Genomic DNA, 22,976 nt, shown 5'->3' on the forward strand with positions numbered 1-22,976 from the left:
AATAATATCCGTTGGAGTTATATAGAAAGTGCTGAAATTATAACTGTTATGGTCGAAAGTTTTAATGAGACTTTAAATGAAAACAAAAGAAATTATTTGAATACAAATAGAACTAACAGCTAATAGACATGATAGATAAATTAGTTAAAAATTATAACTATTCAAGTGATTGAGCTGTAAAAATGAAACTTATTCAATTATCTGATAAAATTAACCGAGCTGTTTATACAAATTCATATAAGCAACAGAAATTTAAAAAACCTACATTTTAAATCGGAGATACTGTTCGAATTTGTAATTTAAAATTTGCTTTTATTAGGGAATGAATGAATGGCATACACAGTCGAAGACAACACAGTTTTCAAGTGAAAAAATAATTTGATAGATTAACTCCAATAAAAAGTGTTTTTGAAAAAAAAATTAATAATTTTTAAAAAAGTGCATTGCATTTCTGATCCTTGTACTATTGATGAAAAACTAGAATCGTTTCTCCGAACATGCCAGTTTCGCCAATACATCAAGAGCAAACAAGCGAAATATGTCGTAAACATTTTTTCACTCTGTAATCCTTATATTATCTATAACTTCAAAAATGAAGCCAATTATTTGTCACGAAGAAATTATTTGAGGGAACTTGTTGGCTTAGTACAGCAGAATCTTATTGATATATCACAAAACACAAATATACCAGCGAGCATTAAAAGAAATTGTGAAAGGATTCTAAATTTATCAGATGACAGAACAGTGAAATTTCAGAAGAAATCTCCAGCTGCTCGTCTTCGATGTCAAAAGTGTCCAAAGAATTCTGATCGAAAGGCTTCATGCTTATGAAGAATACGATAAATTATTATGCTAAACCCGTTCATTCCTTAAATGCTATTATTTGTTTTTACAAAAAGAAGTGATAAAAATTATTTCGGTGAAGAAAATTCTGCCAGTTTAATATGAATGCTCAAATAGTGAAAGTTAAAGCCCTTTTCTGCTCAGAATTTCCGAATATAAACATGATTCAAAATATTCAATTAACTGTTATTTAAACACTTTCCTGCAAACCAAATATCGTTAATTGTATATATTAAACGTTTAAATATTTCCAAATGTTAAAAAACGAATGAATGTTAAAAAAAAAAGGTATTCAAAATTAAAGCTAAGTTAAAATTAGTTCTCTCGCTTTGAAAATAGACTTTTGAAAGAAATAATATATAACGATTCTTAAAAATGTTTTCAAAAGTATGCCTAAACCGGTCTTAGGTATAATGTTTTGTGTAAAATGTCCATATCTTACTGAGAAACTAACGTAAATATTAGAGTCAAATAGACTGGTGGGTGTGGCAACGTCATAAAAAAGAGTACGTTCGCTGATGTACGAATTAACTTAGAATTACTTTCATTTCATAACATTTATTATGGAAAGTTTAATTCCCAGTGTTTACATTCTTCCTTACTGATGCTTAATTTAAAAATTGCATTCCTTTATGTAATTTTTTAAATTAAGTAACATTACATGCTAAGCGGTTTTAGAACATAATAAAGATATAAGTCTTATTTAAAATGCAATATATGTATTTAAGTAATTTGACACATCTTGTTAAAATATTCATTAATTGAAGTCAGGTTGTCATTATCTGTTTCATTATAATCACTGTCTGTTATCGTAACTGTTGTTCCTCGGTTTTTGTTTTCACCGTTTCCGTTGTAAAGTGGTTACAACATTGACCCTAATAGGAAAACAATTATTAAAACACTTACACGAATTGCAACTGTCCAGAGTAGTTTTACTTAGTTCTTATACTGCAATAAGTTGACCAATCTTACCAAAAATTTAAATAATTAATTTAAAATATATAAAACTAAAATGAAATTATTTTTAAAAATTTTCACGATGAATTTCTAAATTATTTACATATACAGCCATATGTGAGTACTAATTTAGAGTGTAGTGATGATGCGAATCAGTTAGAAACATGGTTTTTGGAGTGATGATAAGGAATGAGAGTCGGGCTGATCTTTAGAATATGGTAACTGGTAGTTTGGCGACATTTTGGAGATGATAAAGGTTACTACCTGGGACTTTAGTAATAATGTGAGCAGTACTCAGTTCCGATTACGCATTATTTTATGTGAGGGAAATGAGAGATCATGGGATATGTCATGTGATATTAATGGACGAATTACGGTTCTTTAATCGGAAAAGGGGGGAGGAATTTGGAAAAATATCTGTGGCTGTATGTTATTTTGTATCAAGCTTCATTGTGTGTTGTGAGAAGTAGGGTTGAATAATTTTGGGATTGTATGGCGCTGTCTAAAGTGAATTCTAGATTTTTAATGCGTTTGTGTGATAATTCAAAAGAATTGGTTGAATGGTGCATGAGTGTAGGTTTAATTGCGGATAAGTATGAATGTCCAAAATGTGGAAATGAAATGAGATTGTGTGAAAGGAAGAATATTACTGATAAGTTTGAATGGCGGTGCAAGAAATCTGGTGAAAATGGACATTTTGTGAAACGGAGTGTAAGGAAGGGTACGTGGTTTGCTGAAAGTCGTTTGAGTATTGGTGAGATTTTATTGATTTCTTATTATTGGGTGAATAGATTGCCAGTTGACTATTGGATTTCGGATTTAGAAATTAGCAGTAGGACTGCAGCTGATTGGAATTCTTTTTGTAGGGAAGTGTGCGTGGAATTTTGCGAAAATGATATGGGTATGCTTGGTGGTATGAATGTTATTGTGGAAATTGATGAGAGTAAGTTTGGGAAGCGGAAGTATCAGAGAGGTAGGAGAGTGGAAGGAAAATGGGTGTTTGGTGACATTGAAAGGGGTAGTAATAAATGTTTTTTTTAAGGTTGTGCGAAATAGAAGTAAAGATTGTTTATTAAGTTTTATAAAAGAATATATTCTACCGGGTACTATAATTATTTCAGATTGCTGGAAATCGTATGAATGTTTGGAAGATGAAGGTTTTAAACATCTTGCTGTGAACCACAAATATTATTTTAAAGATCCGGAAACAGGTGCACATACCAATACAATAGAGGGCACGTGGAGTGCTATAAAAAGTGCCATTCCGAGGCATTGTGATAAAGAGAATTTTGCTTTTTATTTAGCTGAGGAAGTGTGGAGGAAAAATTCGCAGAAAAAATCGTTCAATAATTCTATTGAATCCATAATAAAAGTGTATCCACCATGTAAGCAAGATTCTGAAGAAGATTAGGTAAGTTAGTATTTTTAATTATTTGAGGATATTATTTTTATGCATTGTTCTAAATGTAAGGTGGAAGTAAAGTAATTTCGTATTATTGGGAAAATTGTTATTAGCAATGATTTAGTTTAAAGTAATTAGGATTGTAAGCTAATTTTTATTAATTAAATGTATGTGCTTATTTATATTTTAAGTAGTTTTTTTTGAATTTAATTATATTTTAATTAAATGATAGTTATTTTGTGAATTTTATGTTTGTAGGAGTTTAGTTTGTAGGAATACGTTTTAGTTGAAGTAAACGTGCATGGAAATAATTTAAATATTTGACACTAAGTATTTGTAATGGTTGCGGTATGAATTCGTTGGTGACGTTTATAATATAACAGATGATTTAGAGGTAAAAGTTTTTTAATATTTTATTCATTTTATATGTGGAAATGTTCATATTTGGAAAGGGTATATACTTTTTCGCGATCAGGTAATTTCATATATGTTCTTTTTACCGGGTTTAAAGATTGAGAAAATTGTCATGTATTTTCGTGAAATTTTTCTAATTTATGAGAAAAAAGCAGTGTACATGGATATAGTGAAGAGTGTGCGCAATGCCATTTTTGTGCAATTCTGGGATTTTTTTTAAGGAAAAATAAGTCGACGTGTACATGGTTTAGTGATATTTTATTTAAATGATAGTTATTTTGTGAATGTTATGTTTGTAGGAATTTGGTATACGTTTTAGTTGAAGTAAACGTGCATGGAAATAATTTAAATATTTGACACTAAGTATTTGTAATGTTTGCGGTATGAATTCGTTGGTGACATTTATAATATAATAGATAATTTAGAGGTAAAAGTTTTTGGATATTTTATTTATTTTATATGTGGAAATGTTCATATTTGGAAAGGGTATATACTTTTTCGTTATTAGGTAATTTCATATATGTTCTTTTTAACGGGTTTAAAGATTCAGAAAATTGTCATGCATTTTCGTGAAATTTTTCTAATTTATGAGAAAAAAGCAGTGTACATGGATATGGTGAAGAGTGTGCTCAATGCCATTTTTGTGCAATTCTGGGATTTTTTTTAAGTAAAAATAAGTCGACGTGTACATGGTTTAGTGATATTTTATTTAAATGATAGTTATTTTGTGAATTTTATGTTTGTAGGAATTTGTTATACTTTTTACTTGAAGTAAACGTGCATGGAAATAATTTAAATATTTGACACAAAGTATTTGTAATGCTTGCGGTATGAATTCGTTGGTGACGTTTATAATATAACAGATGATTTAGAGGTAAAAGTTTTTTAATATTTTATTCATTTTATATGTGGAAATGTTCATATTTGGAAAGGGTATATACTTTTTCGCGATCAGGTAATTTCATATATGTTCTTTTTACCGGGTTTAAAGATTGAGAAAATTGTCATGTATTTTCGTGAAATTTTTCTAATTTATGAGAAAAAAGCAGTGTACATGGATATAGTGAAGAGTGTGCGCAATGCCATTTTTGTGCAATTCTGGGATTTTTTTTAAGGAAAAATAAGTCGACGTGTACATGGTTTAGTGATATTTTATTTAAATGATAGTTATTTTGTGAATGTTATGTTTGTAGGAATTTGGTATACGTTTTAGTTGAAGTAAACGTGCATGGAAATAATTTAAATATTTGACACTAAGTATTTGTAATGTTTGCGGTATGAATTCGTTGGTGACATTTATAATATAATAGATAATTTAGAGGTAAAAGTTTTTGGATATTTTATTTATTTTATATGTGGAAATGTTCATATTTGGAAAGGGTATATACTTTTTCGTTATTAGGTAATTTCATATATGTTCTTTTTAACGGGTTTAAAGATTCAGAAAATTGTCATGTATTTTCGTGAAATTTTTCTAATTTATGAGAAAAAAGCAGTGTACATGGATATAGTGAAGAGTGTGCGCAATGCCATTTTTGTGTAATTCTGGGATATTTTTTTAAGTAAAAATAAGTCGACGTGTACATGGTTTATGTGTATGTGTTATTTTGGAAAACGCGTAAGGATTATGGTATTGTGCACTTTTTCCCAATTTTGCAGTGAATATTTGTCATGATTAAGCAGTTTTGTTAGATAAAATTTCTAGCATAAGTGTAATTCGGCTAGTAGATTGTTGGAAGAAGTGTTCAGTAGATAAAAAGAAAAGAAACATGTATTTACTTCGTGAAGATAAAATGGCGGCGGGAAAAAAAAATAGAGGGTTGCTGTAGGAGATTTGGTCGCCAAATTTTCGCCAAAAAATCGCCAAGTTACCATAATCTATAGATCAACCGCGAGTCGTAGTGGCCAATTTAAATTTTCTTTATTCTTCAGTTCTTGAGAAGCATATAATTAGTATAAATTACACATTGGAATGGACACAATTTGCGCGCTTATTCTTGGGTATATGTGTGCTTTTCTATATCGTTATATCGATCCAGTTGATGGAAGTGAGATTTCAACAACATATTCGCAGAATAGCAAGGAAAACCAGGAATGAGATGTATTGAAGATGAAAATTTGGTGATGAGTGATTTTATTTTTGTTTAGCTTCCTTGCTATCATAATTAATAAGTTTTGGTTTGCAATTTTGAAATTACTATTGGATGAAGCTTTACGTAAATGTTGTTAGCGTTATTAGCATTTTGTAAGAATTATATGAAATGGATTATTTTTAAAATGATACAGTTTCGAGAAAATTATTATAATCAGTTACTATCCTTAAGATGGGAAGGTAAATTAACCAAATTAAAATAGAAAACAAACGACTACTTACTGCCAGTTAAATTTAGTATGTATCCTTCCTACTTTTTATTTTGCATACACTCATGTCTGTTGTTACGTTGTTACTCATACGTACGGATTCGTAACACCCTTTACATTCCGGATTTTTTTCCAAAAACATGCTCGTTCAGCTCGTCTCAGTATGACAAAATACAATCAGCTATTACCACTTCAAACTAATAAGAATGTGAAGCACAAGGTAGCATAAAAAGCCTCAAATGCATTAAGGGGACTGTACACCTTTAACGAAGAGAAAATACGAAATATTTAGCATATACTACACAATTTTTAAAACTCTAACTGTTGTGCCTAGTTTCATATTTTTTCAGGGCTATTAGATGAGACATTAATAAGCCTGGAAAAATATCTAGTGGATTTGAAATAAAGTTTAATAATTAAAAAAAAATATTTTTATAAGACTCCAACAATTGAAGTCTTTAATTACACTGCTTCCTTGCGCGCAGGATAACTTGCATAAATTCGCCCTAATCTGCAGAAAATTAACGCCAAATTAAAGCTATTGATTTAATTGTTCATGTGAAGTAAAATTTTTTAATTAGTTCGAATTTGAAATACAAAATTGAGCTTTAATTTTTAAAAAAAAAAATATTTTTGTAAATTTTTTGCGTAAAATTTTACTGAATTTTTTTTATTTAACGTAGTTTTATAAGTAGAGACTATTTTAATTATTGTCTTGATATTTATTTGTGCTGTAAATTTCAATGCCGTATCTTAAGCGGTTTCATAGATATCCTGCGCGCAAGTCTAAAAAGCAGCGTTTTGAGAAAAAGCTCTTTAAAGTTAATTTTTACTTTTGGAACATAAATTTCAATCATATAACAATAAAACCACTTTTGGCATGAAAACTTAATACTTAAAATAGTATCTTTTGATATTTATTTAGGTGAAAATAAAACAATTAATAAAATGGCATAAAATACACAATCAAACAGCAAAAATCATTAAACGTAATCTTAAGATGTAAGATACTCATCATTACAATAGTAACAGAAGTAATTAATATTATTTACCATATTGCAAAACTTACCTCCCCATAATGCTTGTGACAAGAATCTCAAATAAGGTAAAATTTTATGTGACATAAAATTTATATATATTCTATAAAATTTTCATATAAACAATTGTATTCAAAATTTTCCGCTTTCATGTACAACACCTTCCTGTTGTTTAATTGTTTCTAATTGTGAAGTGTTACGTAAATGTCTGATTTTCCGAATAGACAAATTCAGTTCTGAATAATTTTTTTCGGTTTCCTCTATTCGTTGCAAATCACACTTTAATCCTAGCATTCGGTGCACAAGGGATTTGGCTACTTTTGGCGACTTTATGATGAGCAGAAAACGGGACATATACGATGAGTACATTAAGCCGGTCATTTTGGTGTTGGCAATAATTTTCAAAATCGCGTCAAGGCTGCACCGTATACTAGGATTTTACCCACACTATTTTGCTGCTTCTAGAGAATTTTGTCTCACTCGAAAAGCTAAACATTCCATGATTTGCAGTCTTCTCTTCCTTCGTTAAATCCTACAACTGCTTCATTTGAAGCTATATCAGCAATTGCTTTGCTTGAACTACTTGTCTTTGGACAGAATTTCCATATAACAGAATTGAGGGATTCATTGGGATTCTGTGTTCGACCACCAAGGCAACGTTTAAGTAAAGTGGGTTTTGACAAGTCTTTAAAAATTTTCTTACTGTCCATTACTGGGGCTGCTATTACATTTTTATGTTTAAATCTTTCAATTTTCTAGTTGCTTTGGCTTTTTGGTACTTGCACGAAGACACACTTCATTTTGTCAAAAATCATGGAGTGGCTCATCATCAGTTGAACGCTTATGGTAATAAATCGCCCAGATAGCTTTCCGCATATCCATAAGGCAGTCTTTGTTACTTCGTATAGCTGGTCCATAATACATAGTTACTTGATCAATAAATTTATCGGTTAAACGCCCTTTCCCACCCAATGATTTACCATTCTCCAGCCTTTTTCCTCTCATAGAGTGCTTCAGTTCTCGTAATCTATTTCCCATTCTTTTCTATACCTGACCTACACATTCTACTTTATTTAATTCAATATAAGGCCCATAAATATCGCCTTTTTAAGTTCAAGAAATGTTTTAATATCACCATCCCCGGTGTAGTTTATGTACTTAGCGTTAAACCTTTGTTCAGAACGAGAAAATATTCGTAACATACCAACAACTTTCATTTTCCCAGCTGATCCAAAATGATTTTTCGCACAGTCAATATCATGGCTCCTTTTCCAAATCTCAAATTCTTTAGCATTTATTTTTTTTTACCCCATTCACACTCTTTACAGTACGAAAACAATACTTTAAGATCTAGTACTTTTCCAGTTTCAATACAAGTTATACTAGTTATTCCAATTTTCGACGAGTGACCTCGAGTTTTCCACGATCCGTCACCACTGATGGTAAGCTGTGATTGTACTGTCATTTCAATTTCTTGCTTTGCAGCATTTAACATTGATAACTAAGCAACGTCTTTCACACAACGGACAATATTTTTCAATGATTTATGGTATGCACATTTCTGGACAGGTGGGGGCAAATCAATTGCACCACAGAAATTCTTCATTCCAGACAGACCTTGGCCAATACATCTCATAGCATAAATAAACCTCCTGTTTATTTCAGGAACATTTGATTTTGCTCCCATCATAGGACAATTTCTGAAAGAATTCAGTTTTTTACAACCCACACATTCAATCGTGAACACAGATGATAATCCATGATTTAGAGTTACAAATATATTTATGTCTGAGCCACATACTTTGCAAAACAAAATACTTGAAGTTTCAGAAAATAAAATATCAATTGCTATTATTATGTATCCCAAACTCTGTATTGCACTAAAACTATTATTAATGCAACCACTGTTCAACATTTTAGACGAGGAGCTAACACCGTCAGACATTTTAGTCTCATTGACATTTGTGTATTTGTTGCCATAAAAATTACGTTTTTTTTGGATGCTGTCCTGAAGCACGTTCTTTTAACTTATCCATCAAAAAGCAGAAATAAAGACAAGGAATTAAAAAACTGAATTCCAGTAATTATTACAAAACACTGTAAAGAGCACAGTTAAATAATATATATTCGATGAAAATTCAATCACAATTGCGAGCAACACAAAAATCGGATTAAAACCAAATCGCAGTATAACTAACGTAGCAAAACACGATGTAAACAAACCGAGAGAAAGTAGGCGTTGTAGTGCATGTTTTACATGGTTCTCTGCTTCGGCAATTAAGTAGATTTTTAAAAAATAAGGCTTTGCATGCAACGCCAAAGTTAGGATGAGTGCGATGTGACTTCAAAATGTAAATAAACTGCCATGGCGGCTGACTCAGGGCATTTCAATCAAAAACCATAAGTGAGGTTCATATTTTCCTTTATAACTCGACAAATAATTATCGGAGATGTAAAAGTATAGTATCAATTTATTCAAAACAAAATGCTCTACCAAATACAATAAAATTCAAAAAATCGATTTTTTGATCATTTTAAAGGTGTACTATCCCCTTAAGATAGCACAGCGATCTCTCAATACTCTGAGTTGAACTCTGAACTAAAACTAAGAAGTAAAGCTCTTTCCAGTGTCGTACAGTTTTCCCTCGTCATGCGAGAAATTTCCACCTCCAACTTCCCAGAATTATAGGAATTCATATAGAGTTACAGTTAAATAAAGATCGAACAAAAATGTCGCCGAAAGGTGGCTAAGTTCGGCAACTTTCGGCGATTTCTGGCCAAATTTTCCTACAACAATTGTCGCCAAAACCACTGTGCTCTTGAAGTTATCTCGCCAATTTGACGAGCCATTTACTTTAACGTTAAATGGGGTACCCTTGTAGTCTTATTTTTTCGGCAGTGCTTTCCATTTCTGAGATCTTTCATGTTATATTATACAACAAATGCTATAATTTACGCATAATTTCATTATAAATATTTACATATACACAAAATTCGTAACGCATGCAAGAAAAAGATAGGAAACATATCTAGCAAAAGCAAAATAAAGAAAACGCAAATTAAGAAAGAAATTGAAACATAAACTTAGAAAGTCAGTCCTAAAAAGAAGTTAATTGATACAAAAGAAGAATAATACAATAAATAAAATAATGTTGATAATTCTTTACTTTAGTTAAGAGGCAGCCGAAAAAATAACTAATAGAGCCACATTTCGAAATGACGTATGGATGAACTGAAAAAGAAAAAGCTAATCAAATAAATGAAAAATCATTTAAATCTAACAGAACTAATGCTCAAAATAGTAAAAAAAAACAAAAATTAAAGACGTTTCAAAAATCCATCTTTATGTGAAACTTTTTCCAACAAGTCTCGGGAAAGATATGTGTTTTATAATTTAAAAAATTATACATTAAATACTAAGTAAAATCAGTAATTACTTCGAAAAAGATAATTAATCTAAATTTTAGAAGAAAATGAAGAATCAATATAAAAATCTTGACGAAAAAATATTTTAAGGTAAATAAACTTGGAATATGAAAAAAGAGTAGCTTTGCTCAAGTAACTAATGAGTAAGTACATTGTAAAGATCAAAGCCATAAGAAAAGAGAAATTGTCAGTGTATTGCAGCTATGCATATGTGCAAAACGTAACAATCAATAAACTATACATTTTTTTTACTAAGTGGATCCAAGCACTAGCATAGTAGTTTCAGTAATGAAAATGAAACTTAAGACAAAAATGAAATGGTAAATTTTAACTGATCATCTCCAAAAATAAAGAAAAACAAAAGGGAGAAACAACAGGGAAATTAATGCATATTTTCACCTCTAAAACCGACTTGAAACATTTCTTGAAATAAACTCCATATTTGAAACAAAATTCATCTCCAACGTAGAGATAAAGTGATAAGTTGTAAGGAAAAAGAGACAACCTTAGTCTTTTTCTATAATTTTTTTAAACATATTTTTGTCTTATTTGTTATTTTAAGCGGATTTAATTTGTTTATATTTATAATTTTTGAATGACATATTTAGAAATTAAAATTGGTATGTTTTACTGTAAGTCTTAATCAACATTTTTCTCTTAAGAAGATCATTTTGAATTTTTCTTTCTTATTCTGAAATAAATGTGTATAATATCATCTCCTTTAAAGTTGACTAATTTGCTTTATTAATTTTTTGTAATAATAATATGACATATTCACTTCTTAAAAGAACAGAAAAATGAAAACTGTTACGCACGTTTCGTAAATATACAGAAAGCCTAATTTCCATAAATTTATCTTCCCTTTATGTTTAATGTCAGTGTGGATTTCTCTCTGTCTCAGAAGAAGAAAAACCAGAACATGTAGGGCACTTCACAGATCAATATAGCCTTCAGTGTTTTCGAGAAGTATTCCTCTTGTGATACTTCGCGCTTACCCAATAGTTTTTGAACCTCTCAGGGCTAAAACATAAGTATAAGAAACTCCAGAAGACCAGAAGATACATACACGACATATTTACATGCATATATACATACATATATATAGCCATTTAAGGTTTATGTATAAGAAGAAAGTGCATATTCGATACAAAACGAAGTTCCTAGTGAAAAATGAGATTCAGTAACAGAAATACGGATAGCGTAGGAATATCTATGGAATATTTTCATTTTGCATATTCATAAGAAATAGAATGTGACATAGCTGTATTTAGTCTTAGGTTGTGTTTATGTGAAATGGTTATAACACTAGATGAATTTCTTACTCTAAATGCTTTTCATGAAAACGAACTTGAAAGAAGTAATTTATAAGACGAAATTTTCCCAATATGTTGGTTTGTCTCCAAACTGGCTAATAGTTTTTGCATAACATCAAAAAACTTTCTACAACAATGGTCATATGAAACAGTAATGTACAAAAAATAGTTCACCACTAAGTTTCGATCCTCATATTAAACATACACTGAAATTTTCGGAGTCAAGGTATTATTTTGCTAATGTAATTAACAGGAGCTGCATCTAAATTAAAAGTTAAAAATTTCATATTTGCAAACAATCATTTTACTTCAATTAAAGATATTTCATGTTTATTAAAAAGGCTGTCACATTTGCTAAAAATGTTACGTTTCTTTAACATGGCTATTGAAAACTCAAATGTAATTTGATTCTTATTCAAACTGAATAAATTAAAATTCTAAAATGAATGATAACGTACTGTTTATATTATTTAAACGATGAAATATTCTTTCCAAGCATTTCTTTTTCACTAAATATAAACACGTAATTCGTTAAAACCTATTCATTAGACAAAATCTAATCAGAATTATTTCTCTTTCAGGACCATCTCCTCCTTTGTTAAATTGCACGATCATAAATCAAACACTAAATTCCCTCACTGTGACTTGTGAATCCAGCGAGATTCTTAAGCAGCAACTGTACCATCTCGAGATTTACAACACAAAAGGAAAGAAAATGCTTTTTAATCTCACATCCAAAGAAGAGCCAACCTTTACTGCTCATGGTTTGCCATCAGGATCCACTTTCATACTCGCTTTGTACACATCCAGCTCTAAAGGTCGAAGTGAAACAGTTGCACTTACTGCATCTACAATGGTTTCTTCAGAAAGGAAAGAGGGTAAGCAAAATAAGCGTTTTATTTATGCATCTGGGATTTGCTATGTTTTAGAAAATAAAATAAAGTTTTATTAAAATAAAGTACAGCAAATCTATTCTAGTTAAATTTTGAAAAAATCTGTTCCTGTCTCGATAACTTTTTGAAAGTATCAATGCAATCCTTCTGCAGAAAGAAATCATTTTAATACACGTTAGAACTTGTAAGCTGTTGATAATCATAAAACAATTCGAATTTAAGAATTATGGAAAATATCCTGAAAGTGTATCACGGGAAAGCTAAACACAGCCCTGTGAAACTTAGACAACTTCAGCACTGATTAACTTACACATTTCATTTGCATCAAAGATTTTAATTTTATTGTTTCATGTTTACACTTAATAACCTTTTAGAAACTGCAGTTTAAATACGATATTTTCGACAGTTCCTCCATAGTTTACTTATCCTTTAAAACAGGTGCATTTTAAAATAAATATAACGGATGTTGATATAAATTGAATAGCCTGAAGTCCATACATCTCCTACAATACTGCTAAATGAATTACTTAATTACAAGGAAACAAAATATTGTACATAATAATTTTTATGTCCGATAGAACCTTTTTTTTCCTTTCTCAGGTTTGAGAAGTTACAGTTTAGCTCTCTAAGAGATCTGATGTTTATGTTTGATGAAATCTGTACTTCATTACTCAAAAAATTCTATAAAATTTTACATCAATTAAAATTTATCAGAATAATATCATTTTGAATTCAGATAGACCAAAAGTATAAATAAATTTCAAAAACTGCTTGTGGAAAGAATTAAATTGAAAAGAATTTAGCATGACGTACTTTACATAAGTTTTAAAGTTTATCTGATGCTATATTTATGGAATATTGAAACTAAAGCAAATTAATTCTCAGTACTAATCTGTTATTTAAAATGAATATAACATTTTATTAAAAATTCCGAGTATGTAACATGAATATCGAGTTTTCTCTAGAGATGCAATAACTATACCTTTTCTTAACGTTTAACAATATTTACGGATTAAAAATATATTTATCACTTCAGAATAACGGCAAATTATTTCACTCGATATTAAAAAAAATTGCGTAAATTAATCAAATATTTAATCTTAAAGCTGCTTCACTCAATCGCGCTGGTTATCTCGAATATCGAATTAGTGTTCAGCAAGGTTTACCTGCTAGTTAAAATTAACTTTTATCTAACTGAAATTTGTCAAACTCAGTTACCGCTTTTATCTCCTAAGCTATTGTCTTCTATCATGCTATTTTTGCTTCGCTAAAACTTTAATTACATAAAATGAATTAATGTTACCTGCCATCTGTGGTAAGGCAACAAATAAAATTTTAATTTAAAAACAATTTTCTCTTCTATGAGAAGTAAATATATGATATTTATTTTCGCAAAACACTATATATTTTCCTGTCGGTAAAATTTAGAGCTAATCCTGCCTCAAAGCTCTTTCATCTATGTTCTAATTAATATGAAGAAATATGACATAATCGCAGCATTTAAATAAAATATTCTAACCACAGAAATTTGTGTTTCGCACATACTTTATATTGTTTGGAAATTTTGGGTACCACATTTCGAAACTCTATATTATATGCAGTTTATTTTTATGCATTATGTTGCCAAGTTCTACAGCAAGAAAGAAGGATCTCAGTTTTTGCTTCCTTGGGTACGAAGTAAAGGAAGTATTCTAATCATAAAAAATTCCGGGTACCATATTTCAACGAATATACTCATTTTGACAGCTATAGAATACAAATTAACGATGTTTTTGCGTAACATCTTTGTATAAGGACAGAACAAAGAACTGTTTTTCCCAAAACGGGGGAATTATAAAACTGATTTAAAATGGATTTAAAAGAGATTTGTTTTCGTTACGTTCATACGTCTGCATATATCTCGCATAACTCAACGAATAGCGTCAGAACGTTGAAATTTTGTATGTGGGACTGTTATAACATGTAGATGTGCGCCTCCCTTTTTTGGTTGCAATCGGTCGCACCAAAAGTAAATATATATATATATATATGTGTGTGTGTGTGTGTGTGTGTAATAATTTTTAAATGCGTAGCTGAAGACACTGAAACTTCAACAGCTTACTATACTGCGTGGATGGCTGAGAAGACCGTAGTGGCTTAAAGGTGGCTGAGTGGAAAAGCATGATGATACATTTAGCACAACGGATCTTGAAGAATCACAATCTTTATTTTTTTACGTATATCAAACCATCCTTTTGCATACAAGATGTTTCCTAATTATATTCGAAAATAATAAGTTCCATTTTGAAGTACGACGTCGTCTTAAGCAAGTAGGCGGCAGCAGCATAGATGAAAAACGTCTTGCCAGCAGGAGAGCTTATGCGAAAAGAGAGAAGAGTGTGATAGCACTTCAGAGGAAGAAGGTTGGGAGTGGAAAAGTTTCAGCTCAGGGTTTTGGTTTACACGTAATTTGATTGGGCAAGAGGCATCTGCATTAAAACGTTACGTAACATACAAAAATCTGGAACCTGTGAGAAAAAATGAACCCAGGGCGAGATCACCAAATTTATAACGTTAATTTTGAGGTCGCCAATTATTTTTTAAAAACAGCTATCATATTTTGTTATATCTTACATATATATTCAATCTTTTACTCGGCTCGGTAAGTTCAGTTTGTTTATTCTTACATGTTTATAAATTGTGCATTTTTTGCTTTAAAAATGAGGGAATTATGTTGTTCTTATCTTCTGGTTAAGGTTTTTATTCCTTTAGTTAAACTGCATGTTATAATTGTAGAATTATAAACAAATAAAAAGTTGTTTATGTGCGACTAAGCCTAATTTGTTTACCATACCACCCATGTTTTCTTACATTTGAAACTTAGAATAGTGGATTTGTTGCCAATTTAGAGAAACTAAGCTTCGTTACAACAAAGTAACATCTTCTTTTATTATTGCGAATTAAAATATGCTTAATCCATTCTGGAATTATGATTTAATTTATTAAATTATCCCACATATTGACTTAGCATAGCGTCCACCACAAATTAAGTCTTTCAACGCCTTTACTATCTTTTTGACGAGTGAGACCAAAAATAAACTTTCAGTTTTTATGCAACGAAAACTCTGCCTTCTTGCCCATTGGCCGAATATCTTGTGTTTGCGTAGAAGCTGTAATTTTTATTGTAAATTCTGTTTTTCAAATTGTTTTAGCTGTATTTGGTGTTTTATGTTTTTCTATATCTTTCGATTTTTAATACAGATATTTGTAGTTTTATGTATTTCTGCCTTGTGGCGAAGTGAGAAACGAATTAATTGAATGAGAAATCGCCAATGAAATTCAAGGAAATACGTTTAAATGAAATGCAGAAAAAATGCGTATAATTTAATATTTCGTTTAAGGAAGTGATCTGGTGTACACATAAGACGTTTTTACTGTGTTTTTCTATCTTACTTGCAAGTTACGTAGGATTCATATTGAAATTCAGAATACATCTGATGTAATTGTAATTTTAATACGTTCAAAAATTTAAGTTTTTAACGACCGGTATATAAGTGGAAACATTTGAAACAAATTTAGCCTATGGTTTAAAAGTCCAATGGTTATGTACTTTGACATTTTAATAACAGTAGTCCAAGTATCTCCCATACGAAGGTTTCTAAAACTATGCATTTTGATTCATCCTCATGTTTTACGAGGATTATGATCTTCTTTTTTTTGCCTCATGAAATGTAAAACATAATGGAATTAAAATTGCAACGCAAGGAAGGAGAGATCAGACGAAAGTCAAAATCATATGAAAGGATAAAGAGGATGGGATATGCAAATGTATAGTATTTCAGCTCATTTAGACGACGCAGAAGGGGGAAATGACATCTGAAGATCTGCATAAAAGAAAAGTTGTATAGTGGATTTCTTATTTGGAAAGCGCTTTGTAAGGTCGGAGTTTGCTCAGAATATCGTGTTATACCTCAAACCAGCAAGTATCGGAATGCAATACAGGCAGGATCGTTGCCTATCGAGATTGTGGCTTATTGTTCCGTGATATCGCCCGTCGCACTAGTCAACATCCAACCACTGTCATCCGAATATGGAATCAATGGATTGCTGAGGGTCATATTGAACGTCATGTAGGATCTCAATGCCCTCCTATGATTAACGCCGGAGAGAGCATACATATTGTGAAGTCAGCCCTGAAAAACCGTACAACCACATGACGGACAATTAGTCAGGAAATGGGCATGCTTGCAACACGCCTATTATCCGCTTGTACGGTTCGTCGATGTTTGTAGCAGCATGGACTATCAGCAATAGAACCATTACCTCGGCTTCCCATTACAATACAGCATAAAGAGAGACGGTGACTCTGGTGCACCGAACGATAAAGCTGGATACAGGAGTGGCACAATCTCGTCTTTTCAGATGAGTCTCGGTTCTTCGTGCAGTATTCTGATGGCCGTTTACGTGTCTGGAGGTTCTGAGGAGACCACACGCTGTCTGCTTGCATTTGTTATCGGCTTGGGGTCCTACACCTGATGTAATAGTTTGGGCAGCCATTAGGTGCACGACATGCACGTCTCTAGTTCGTATCGAAGGTAATTTGAACGCAGACTGGTATATTTGTGATATCTCACGTTCAGTATTTGTGCCCTATCTTCGAGGCCTGCCAAACGCCATCTTCCTACAAGATAATGCAAGACTGCATGCTGCACGTTGTGTTCTGACCTTCGTCAATACGCAGCGTATTCGATTGCTGCCTTGACCTGCAGATCTGTCACGGGTCTCTCCAGATCTGTCACCAATTGAAAACATCTCGTCATGGGTTGCTGAGAGGCACGCCACCCTTCCTCAGCTAATATGATTGATGAACTTTGGCATAGATTTGAAAGCCGCAAGGAATGACTTGTCCGTTTCTGTCATCCATTCGCAGATCGACTCCATGCCTAAGCAGGGAAGGGCCGTTTTAAATGCCTAGGGTGGCATATGTTTCGACTAACTTCGCACCCCTGTAAACCCCTAAATTTTCTTACAATTTCAGTCATTTTATCACCATACTGTTAAGTACAAAAATAACTTTTTTGTATCTTCTTTCCTTCATGGTGTTGCAATCTTAATCGCCAGCAGCGTATATTATTGGAAATGCTATAGGGTAAAACAAAGGAAGATCAAATTAAAGTTGGGGGCTATCATATATTTCTGTTATTAACAGAAATAAGAAAATCAGTAATTTAAAAATTAGGATTGTGAAGCGTATTAATGATGTTTCAAAATGGTAAAAATGGTATATTAGATTTTTTACTAATTAAAAAATAGTCTGCGATATTTCCATTAAGTGAATTTTTTATTAATATTATTTTTCTTATATAATCACTAATATTACAAATGCATATTACTGTTAATAATAAGCAAATTTTCTCTTGCATAAGTTTAGTAAAATTTCTTCTAAAAACGATACAGAGAAACATTTAACCTAACCTTATTAATTGCGCATTTGTTCAGCAAATCTGAGATTATTTACTGAAGACGTCTTTTCGAGAGAAAAATTAGTAACTTCTGTTATTATTGTAAGAGTGTTTTTGTTACTGAAATTTAAGACCATTACATTAAAATTAATAAGCTATTTTTTTAAAAAAATATTTATTTAAAGTTATTGAAAACAACATCTAGTTTTCTAATTTTTTAGAAAACATTAATATCTACTTAGGTTTAAGCTGGAAGGAATTGTTTTTTGCTGTGCTTCTGAGATTTAATCAGTCGAGCATTTAATTTAATAATCTTTTATTTTGAAAGTAGAGAAATATTTTCGCAGAAATTTAAAAAAAAAATAGAATTATGAAATGGTTTCTATTAATTTTACGATTTTACTATGAGCAATATTAGACATTCTTAGAAATAAGGTATGAAAAATATCAAATTTTTATCCTAACTTCATTTAAAACGTATACGGTGAAACTGTTTTTAACTACGTACTAAACAAAAGTTTCATTTCTTTGTGAACAGATTTTTTAAAATATTGAGGTCCAATTTGGAAGTGCTTAAAATCTGTATTGTTAAGTCTATTTGAGACAAAAGCTCGAATGATATAGGAGAGGGAAAATCTCCATTGTCGTTCTCATTATGAACTAAAACTATGCAGTTACTTCTTGGTTAATAATAGTGAATTACAAATTTCTAATTCTTTCTCTATAAACGTTATGTGTTTGATTGGCTTAATTTTATATGTTAAGTTGCTTATTTTATGCGATTAGATATTTTGAAAGGTATTTTGAAGGTATTAGGTATTTTGAAAACAGATATTAGGTATTAAGTATTATTATTAGGTATTGAGAAATACTATATTAGGTATATTGAAAATAGAGTTAGCCTAAAAATGTTTTAGCAGTGTGTATTGAGCTAAGCATATTCCTGTATGTTTTCAAATAAAGGTTTACTCTACGTTGTTTTATTATTCTGAGTTCCAACGGAAATAATTTTGTATTTTTAATGATCGCTAGATATTTATAATTCCATGCAATAAGAAAAATGAAAATTTTTGGATAATTTAACTAATTATGCAGTACGTTTACTTAGTTTTCTTTAAGTGAAGAACTTCTTTAAGCTAACTCTTTTTTAGTTTGCCGAACGCTGACCTTAGGCCATTAATGTGCAAAGTATGCTTTGTTAACTAACCAGTTATTATGAGTGAAGTCTTAACTTCTTTTCGTATTCCGCACCAGAATGCAAATCAGCTTTGTGTGCATTTAATCTGAGGGCTCTTTTGACAATCGCGTTGTGTTGTAAGAATTTTCACCAGCTCTGTTTAAGAGAGATATTCCAGCTTTAGCATTCTCGTTAGCCGATGTTTTAAATACGGGCCAATAAAACATCTGAGCTAGCTTATGTTTAGTCTATTTTATGTGTCGTCTTTGACTACGTTATCAACGTTCAATTTGTTTAGTTTTTTATTCAAATTTAGACCCATAAGTAGTGGATGTTTTGTCTGTAGCAGGAGATTGTGCCTGATCATTTATATTAAGATAAAAAAAATATTACTTAAACCTTCTTTCTATATTTTGTCAATTGCTTTGAGACTTCTCGATGTGAATTGATTAAGACTTCGCGATAACTCGCTGTTCGTCTGGTAGGATCTTTAGATCTTTTAACGGGAAAATTATGTTCCTAGAAGTTACTTTTGTATGGAGAAAAATGTGTTTAGTGTAATTCATTTTACCGCTATAGTTAGGATTTAATTTCGGGTGGCGGGGCTATTGTGATTTTTACCTAAAACCTATGTTTAGTAACTATATTCTATTTATCAGCTGAAACTTCAGTTTCGGGAAGAGCTGCAGCTCAATTAACCCCTCACTGAACACGGCTATAACTAAAATTAAAAAAAGCATGTTCAATTAAAAAAAACTTACATGTGGTTGCAAAAAGAGGAACAATTTTTAATTGAAATGCGTTTTGTTACTGCTTAATAAGCAGTTATTTGACATAATGATTTTTTGAAAAAGCTTTTTGCTTGGAACAAAACTGCTTGGAACAATGACTGCCACAACACTTTAAAAGTTTTCAAGGCAATCGAAGGAAAGTTTTTCATGGTGAAGTGCTCTCTTTTCTCTTCATTTGGGTTAAAATCCATTGCGTAAGTGTGCAGCCACTGTGCGCGTTTTCGGCAATTGTATAACTTCATGTAATTTAAAAGTTCTTCTTCAGTATCGCAAGAGTCACTGTTGCAGGGTGTTAGAAGATCACCCAGTTATTCATTCATCATTTCTCGATCGGTTACTTCCGAATACTTTTTGACATCTCCTTCTTCCATATCTTAAAATTCTTTTGCCGCTAATGGTTTTTTCATTTTTCACGATTTGTTTGGATTCTCTTACTTACCGCGTATGCATGAAATTCTACCATGAAAACAAGTAATATAAGAGGTATATGTAAAATCTAACTCTGTATAAATGTAATCAATAACCCTTTTTCATCAGTATTGTAAATTGAAACATCACGTATTAATCCTTCTGAGATAGTTTCAACATATGTTTATTATTTTCCAGTATTGTTTTCACTTGCCCAGCTTGAAATGGTCCATTAATTATTACTTCATTCCTATCGTGGGAATTAGCCTTCCATTAAAACCTAAATTTGCTTCCAATCTTTCTTATTTTTATTAAAGTTTTAAATTTGAGATTCAAAATAACATTTCCTTCAGTTAACAAGTCATTATTTTCTCCCTACAAATTTATATTGCTCTCACATTACATGAGCTCAGTTTCTGTTCCATGCGAAGGTTTTCGCAATGTTTATATTAGTAATATTATACTTTGCTCTGTTTTACCTCTCTAATTGTTTCTGAGGTGAGTTAAGCAAAGATACATGTCAGCTTTTGAATTCAAATGTTTGTTAAGAGTAATTCATAGCAGAGGTGTAGTTTTTTTTTTTTTTTTTTTTTTTTTTAGGAACTTAAACTTTGACCTTCACCTATATAAAGCAAGCTGTTTACTTTCATTCGGTTATGATATTGACAAGAATCAGTAAATTCAGTTTAAACCGGACATTTGCAAAGGGTTTTCATCAGAAATATTCGAGACATCAAACTTAATGGTCGATGTAAATTCTAGATACTAAGGTAATCCTTATTATTTAAAAGATATTTTACGTAATTTGTTTCAGATTTATATTAGTATTTTCTGAATTTTTTGGGGGGGCCTTCAGGCTATTTAATGAAGCACTCTATTAATACTAAATTCGTCTTTTTCAGCAAATTTCTTATCGAATTCGAATGAAAACGTTCCTTTATCCTGAGTTTACCTATCACTAGAGATGTTTGAATTCTTACTCCCTCGACAATAACTCTTAATAATTTTCTTTTATCGAATTTATTATTAGGTCGAAGAAAATATTAAGTAAATAACAATAAATTTGGCATCAAAGTGCTTTGCGAAATGTGAATATAATCCTATGCTGCTTTTCTCTGAAATTATAGGATAGCAGTTTCCCAAAAAGGTGTTGAAAGACTCTTATTACTTTTGATTTTAGATAAATCATCTTCTTAGAAACATTACTCTCTCAGATTGTGAAGGAGATCAATTTGTGACCCAAAACAAAAGCTTTATGCATTTTGTCAGAAGCAGTGGGTATTATTATTTAGTACTTCGAATGTGGTTTTGCGATAGTTAGTTGTCTTATAAATTATCTTCTACCTCCTTCCAGCATGCCTTCATGGTGTAACAGTAGCACACTTCGAAAGGTCCAGATTCGAGTCATGGCGAGAGCAGTGCTCATTTGTCCTGTTTTAAAATGTCCGAATGACTCAGCAGTGCTGCCCGAACTAATAAGGTAGTAGAAATTAATTCGTTACCACCAGGATTTCGCAACTGGGTCCCCTAATTGCCTGTCGTGCTTTAAAATGGAGAGTACGCAAGGTATTTTCTCCCTCCTTCCGGCATGTCCTCGTGATGTAATAGTGGTACATTCGACGCGTATTCGATAGGTCCAGATTCCCGTTCCAGCGAGGAATTGCTTCTTTTTCATGTCTCCTGCTTCTAAATAACCTAATAACTCATCAGTGGTGCCCGAACTAAAAAAGGTGGTGGAACATAACTTGTAACCACCAGGATATGGCGACTGGGTTCCTAATCCATATTCTTCCTTTAAAAAGTGGTGAATATGAAGTATTTTCTCTCTCCTTCCAGCATGTCTCGTATACACAACGCGTGCTCGAGAGGCCAAGGTTCGAATCAAGGCGAAAGCATTTCTCATTTTTCACATTTCTTGTTTCAAAACAACCTAATGATTCTATAGCGTTCCTAGGAGAGAAGCTTTCCTAAGCAACACTGGCTTGTATTCTCGTTGGAAATGAAGAAAACTCTGAAAACACAACTTTGTCGTAATTTCTTATCTACTCGAATGTTTAAGTGAAAGGAAAGTGTAGTTTATGAACAGACACATGGCAACAAGCGAAATTTTTCACTCACGTATTTATTGTAATTTTTATATATATATTTGTATATATATTTTCTATATATATATTTGGGTAATATGTATATAAATCAATAAATATGTAAAATAAAGGCTGAATTAACACGCATGAGGGAACTATACATATATATATATATGTGTGTGTGTAAAATATAAAATCTAGCTTTCAAATAATAAATTAATAACCTTTTAACTTTCGTTTCATTCTAAATTTTCCTCCCTGCAGTTCTGATTCGCACTTACTGATGCAATCTGAATTTCCAAATCCTGTACATTAAAGTGTCATATGATCTGAAATGTAATTCGTATAAAAGCTTAATTACATTGTAACTCCCTTTTCTTCTCTTCATCTTTTCTCTTACTTCGTGTCGCTGCTTTGCATTCCCGTTAG

The 22,976-nt window shown here is 31.3% G+C and overlaps 1 protein-coding gene across 3 annotated transcripts in view; it reads left to right on the forward strand.

Annotated features, from left to right (window-relative positions):
• The window catches only part of LOC118183273 (adhesion molecule nephrin-like), a 714,613-nt gene that overhangs the window by 545,447 nt on the left and 146,190 nt on the right, over positions 1-22,976 (forward strand). For all 3 annotated transcript variants that reach the window (XM_085818853.1, XM_085818851.1, XM_085818852.1), the window contains one exon: positions 12,335-12,631. In XM_085818853.1, coding sequence (XP_085674979.1) covers positions 12,335-12,631 — 297 coding nt within the window. The remainder of the gene's footprint in view (positions 1-12,334; positions 12,632-22,976) is intronic.

This window comes from Stegodyphus dumicola, chromosome 6 (genome assembly GCF_044657685.1).
Source record: "Stegodyphus dumicola isolate Sdum_Otavi_A_Nest chromosome 6, ASM4465768v1".
NCBI lineage: Eukaryota > Metazoa > Arthropoda > Arachnida > Araneae > Eresidae > Stegodyphus > Stegodyphus dumicola.